Consider the following 5,453-nt stretch of genomic DNA (forward strand, 5'->3'; position numbering starts at 1 on the left):
CGAGAGATAAGGTCTCATCAATTGATGCAGTTTATGTTAATGTGCTTTGAATTAATGAAATGTAAGTTGCAAGCGCCATTTTTTTTTTGGCTTACATTCGTAGTTGGATTAGCTATGATGTGGTTCCTTCTTATGTTTGAGCAATAAACCAATGTGGTTGAGGTTGATTCTGAGCTATTAACCTGCTGTGAAAACACTTGTTTGTTTCACACACAGTAACAATTTTAATCAACTTGTGATAATGATTCCTACTAATAACTAAGCTCTGGTCAAATTCTCAATGTTTTATATCTTCAAATATCTGGTCTCGCTCCCTAGTAAAGTAGCCAAATTCTTAGGCAGTTTTAGGCATTATATATATAGGCATCATAGAATCCCCTGAAATTTATGTTGTAACGTGAGAGTTAGAAAACTGAGTCAAAACTCAGGATTCTTGAGTAAAATTTAGATGTACTTAGAAGTTCACACTGTACCTCTTTCTTAAAATAGTGAAATGTGTATTAGCATGTCGCATCGTTGATAGCTGCTATAAGTCCAAATTTCATGCTCAAGTTCTTCTCCAATTCTATATGTGAGGAGGCTTATTAGAGTCTTATATCTCCTACATATTTTCCTGTCTCGTTATTTTTGTGAATGATAGATGAGCCTTTCTTTTCAGTGATTGGTATCTCGAGTGGTTGTTAGCCATTGCGTTTGTTGGTGGAATAGCCGCACCTCTGAACTATCGCTGGGTGAGTGGGGCCTGATTTCTTAGCTTAGCTTTTTGAATTGGTATGTTTGCTAAGTTAATGAAGCACTTAAGAAGCCTTTTTTTCATTCTAACGAGCCATTCTAAGGTACCTTCAATTTTCCTCCTCTTCATTCATTCACATACTTTTGCATACATTCTCAAACTTATTGAAAATTACTTTGCGTTCTTCTAGAACACATTTAATAATTAATACAAATTTTCTTGAAACTGCATATGTTTCAGTAACTCGCACTGTATTATTGTAAGTCATAACATTATGTTAAACATTTTGCTTGTCCCGCAGGGTTTTGAAGAGGCGAAATTCGCAATGACTGTGGTGAAGCCAGTGATGTTAGTCACTGATGAGAGCAGCCAAACATGGTACTCAAAACTTCTGAAAACGGATGTTCCATCTCTGAGATGGCATGCTTTATTGGATTCCACTTCCTCAGATTTAGCAAAGCAGTGGAATGATATTGCTGGTTAGTCAGATAAAGTATGGTCCATAGAAATCCTTTTTTGGCTTGAATAATATTCTTAACTATTCTTGATGCTATGCAGTGTTGCACTCAGAAATGCTCAAGAAGCATCGTGTAAAGCCTCTACCATTTGATTATTCCTGGGCACCAGACGGTGCTGTAATGATATGCTTTACTTCAGGTACAAGATTCTCACTCAGTTAATTACTTTCCCTGAAAACACTATTAATTGTTGCTTGTGGTTTGTGTTTTTGTGGAGAATCATGGCTTTGATTTAACAACAATGAGAACTATATGATTGGGAATGATTTATGCAGTTCTTGAACGATTCAATAAACTAAAACTTCAGGGAAACAATAATCCATGTACCATCTCAACATCTGCATAATGAATTTAAATCAGCAGAAGTCTGCCATTCCCAGGATTCTGTTGATTTATTAAAGTAATGCATCAAAACTTATATGAAATGAAATTCTTTGACTAAATGCAATTTAACTTTCAAAGTTTGGTTTATACGAGGCAACCCTATAGAATGAGCAATAGGAATAAAGCTCAAGTCTTTTTTGAAAGTGTCGTTGAGCTTAATTTTAGTTCTAGGAAAAGAAACATTAAATTACTCTTTACAAGCTAATTACATTTTACATTCTGATAAGAACATTCCTGAAGTTATTTATGTTCTTAACCTTAGGAACAACAGGAAAGCCTAAAGGAGTAACACTAAGCCATGGAGCATTGATCGTACAATCACTAGCAAAGATTGCCATAGTTGGATACAATGAGGATGATGTATGCCATTTCCTGTTACATCCATTTCTTTTGTTATAGCTTATGGAATTTGTATTTTATTTTATTTTATTTTATTTTATTTATTTTTCTGTAATAGGTTTATCTGCATACTACTCCATTATGCCATATTGGGGGATTGTCATCGGCTTTGACCATGCTTATGGTTGGAGGTTGCCATGTCTTGATGCCGAAGTTCGATCCAAAATTAGCTGTTGATGCCATAGAGCGATACGGGGTGACATCTCTTATCACAGTCCCTGCAATAATGGCCGGTCTCATTTCTCTAATTAGGCATGTGCCAGTGTTTTTTTTTTAATGAAAAAACTTGCTTTTTCTGGTTCATTTACTTTGATGTCTCCCGACATTAGGCCAAGAATCAGAGCTATGGACTATATTGTTTTAGAAGTATCCTGAGTCATGATTTGGTACTTTGATATTGATAGGCACAAAGAGACATGGAAAGGGGGAGAAACCGTAAAGAAAATACTTAATGGGGGTGGAAGCCTCACACTTGAGCTCATCAAGGATACTAACTTATTCTTCCGTAAAGCTAAGCTTATCTCAGCTTATGGTATGCCTTTCTTATCCCAATAATGGTGTGCTTCCGTTCTTTCTTTCTTAGAAATAGTCTAGGAGTAGCTCAAAAGCCTGATATTCTACTCCTTTTTCTTGTATTTTACAGTGTAATTTTATTGCATTGACAACATCATAGACAATAGTTTTGCATTTTTATTCAATCAGAAATTCATTCATTTTGTTCTCCATTCAAATACCGATGAATATAAAAACAGTTATTTTTGCTTACGTAAGAATATATGATTGAATGTTTGCTTAAAATTTTGTTTGCATTACAAGTGTATAGATAGAACACCATATATAAAAATTAAGAAGTATTTAGAACATATGAAAGGCTAGACCACATTAAATTTCTTTCTGTCCTTATACCTTTTTGTAACACTGAAATTTGCTGGGTTTTTTTTTCCCTTAGTGTTTGTAATCTGTTTCATTTATGAAAAGGGATGACAGCGACATGTTCTTCAATGACATTAAATTTGTTTCTGTCCTTATACCTTTTTGTAACACTGAAATTTGCTGGGTTTTTTTTTCCCTTAGTGTTTGTAATCTGTTTCATTTATGAAAAGGGATGACAGAGACATGTTCTTCAATGACATTCATGAACCTTTATGATCCAATGCATGAAACCACCATTAGCCAGAACCTTCAAATAGTTGGTGAGGCAGCATCATCAAATTCCATTCACCAGCCTCAAGGTATATGTGTTGGCAAAGCTGCACCTCATGTAGAACTTAAAATATGCGAAGATGATGGCACTAGTCACATAGGGAGAATTTTAACTAGAGGACCACACACAATGCTCAGGTATTGGGATCAAACTCTCACAAGTTCATCAAATGGCAGGAGTGAAGCATGGTTTGATACAGGTGACATTGGATCAATTGATAATCATGGTAATTTGTGGCTCCTTGGACGAACAAATGGTCGAATCAAGAGTGGTGGGGAGAACATTTACCCTGAAGAGGTAATAGGAAATTGTCATCAAACTTGTTTGCCTTATCATAAAGTAAATTTAAGCTAGTATGGAAAAGGCAGAAACATAAACCAAATGAAAATGCTACTATTTTTCAGAGTTATATTCTCCAAAAGGGTCATACATTTCTACTTCCAAAATTTTATAATTTTCATTTTCTTTTGTTTTGGAAAGTGTTTGTCTTTACTTGCCTCATGATCCTTACAATGTAACTATTTTTTGTTTGAATCAGGTTGAAGCAATTCTACAAGGACATCCAGGGATTACAAGTGTTGTTGTTGTAGGAATCCCAGATGCCTATCTTACAGAAATGGTAGCAGCATGTATCCAACTAACAGAAAATTGGCAATGGTTAGATCAATCTAATTCAAATCAAGAGTTTCACATATCTAAAAGGAGTCTCCACCAATATTGTATTCAACATAATCTAAGCAGGTATGTGTATGTCTCCTAAATTCCATGTTTGTTAAATTTTTGAGGTGGACTATTCTGGATGTGGGAAAATAACTATCCACTTAAACAAGAAAATACATTCAAAAATCAATATAGCGTTCAGTTTGCTTTTCATTTTGTTTTTGTTTTTAGTGTTTTGTTTCAGAATTTTGTGGAGAAAAAAAGAGAAAATAGTGAATAGTGAAAAGTGAAAACAATTAAATCTTATTTTCTGTTTTCACTTCACAAAATTCTAAAAACAAAAAAGACTGAGAATGTAAACAGAAAATGAAAACACAAACTAAACGCACATTTCTAGTGGACAATTATTTAAAAATAGAACAAGTATATAATAATTGTTTAGTAAAGGTTTCTTTGAATCTTTTTTCAGGTTTAAGATACCAAAGATGTTTGTACTGTGGGGAAAGCCTTTTCCACTCACTACCACAGGAAAAGTAAGAAGAGACCAAATCCACAAGGAATTAATGTGCCGGCTACAATCTTTGCATAGTAATCTTTGAATAGCTTAAAGGGCACAATGACTTGTGAACTAACAAAAATGGAATTGGTTGAATCCAAAATGCTGCATCAACAAATTTTGCAAGTGATACCTCAGGCATGTGATATTAACATTGCCAAACACCAAAAAGAGTATTGAAACATTTGAGAAGATCAATCAGTTGGAAAATAAAGGTAAGAAATTTGAATCAACATTCTCTACTGACAGATTTTTCTTTTTTATTTAAAAAAAATCATATAATTAATAACCATTATAGCTAATTGAAACAAATAGGATCAATGCAAAAATGCAATCACTCCAGTTGCTTTAGACAACTCTCCTCCTTTGTTGTTAGACCATGCAAGGTGTAATAACAAATATCAAACAATTTTCATAGTGTGTTTGGAAAGTTTTCTTATGAGAAGAAAAATTCTAATTCTATTAAGAAAATAATTTAATTCTATTTTTAATTTAAATTCATAATTTGGAATAATACATAATTTTGATAGAATTGAATTTTTATTGATTTTAATTTTTACTAATTTGTCTTTAACTAAAAAAGGATTGAATACTTTTGTAAGGATATTTTGGATTTTTCAATTTTTAAAACTATAAACATGAGAATGGAATTGAATTTGGTCTGATTTATAAATATAGTAAATGTGAGAATTAGAATTCTCATTAGAATTGAAATTATAAACTTTTGTTTGTTCCAAAACATGAAAAAGAATTTAATTCTTAGCTTTCCAAACAAAAATAAAAGACATGTGATGAAAAGCCATATAACTAATGACAGATACTTGATCATTCCCTACTACTGGTGACAGTATAATCTTTGGTTTGAGAGTAAACATGCCACAAGAACCACTTTGACTTTCCCACATAGTCTATCCACTTCAAGTCATTCCCTACTATGAATATTGCTGGTTAAAATTTCTACATAAGTAAACAAAAACATAAGCAATAACAATAAGTAAC

At 33.0% G+C, this 5,453-nt stretch overlaps 1 protein-coding gene across 5 annotated transcripts; it reads left to right on the forward strand.

Annotated features, from left to right (window-relative positions):
• On the forward strand, nt 634-4,698 carry LOC107638847 (2-succinylbenzoate--CoA ligase, chloroplastic/peroxisomal). Of its 5 annotated transcripts, none has more exons than XM_021120725.1 (9): nt 634-731; nt 1,035-1,212; nt 1,292-1,390; nt 1,898-1,995; nt 2,093-2,286; nt 2,439-2,566; nt 3,138-3,535; nt 3,777-3,979; nt 4,368-4,698. In XM_021120725.1, exons 2-9 carry the CDS (start codon nt 1,059-1,061, stop codon nt 4,495-4,497), a joined length of 1,404 nt encoding a protein of 467 aa, XP_020976384.1. In that variant the 5' UTR covers nt 634-731; nt 1,035-1,058; the 3' UTR covers nt 4,498-4,698. The 5 variants fall into 5 exon arrangements, with proteins under 5 accessions (XP_020976384.1, XP_020976383.1, XP_016197730.1 ...); XM_021120724.1 differs by having other exon boundaries at nt 635-836; nt 1,035-1,203; nt 1,907-1,995; XM_016342244.2 differs by having other exon boundaries at nt 637-836.

This window comes from Arachis ipaensis, chromosome B04 (genome assembly GCF_000816755.2).
Source record: "Arachis ipaensis cultivar K30076 chromosome B04, Araip1.1, whole genome shotgun sequence".
Classification (NCBI taxonomy): domain Eukaryota; kingdom Viridiplantae; phylum Streptophyta; class Magnoliopsida; order Fabales; family Fabaceae; genus Arachis; species Arachis ipaensis.

What these genes read in the sequence shown, in the direction of transcription:
- LOC107638847 (XM_016342244.2), top strand. Translation starts at nt 774, where the DNA reads ATGTTTGCTAAGTTAATGAAGCACTTAAGAAGCCTTTTTTTCATTCTA. An exon ending in TTCTAACGAGCCATTCTAAG is followed by an intron (nt 837 to 1,034) that starts GTACCTTCAATT and finishes CTTGTCCCGCAG; the next exon opens with GGTTTTGAAGAGGCGAAATT. An exon ending in GGTCTCATTTCTCTAATTAG is followed by an intron (nt 2,287 to 2,438) that starts GCATGTGCCAGT and finishes TGATATTGATAG; the next exon opens with GCACAAAGAGACATGGAAAG.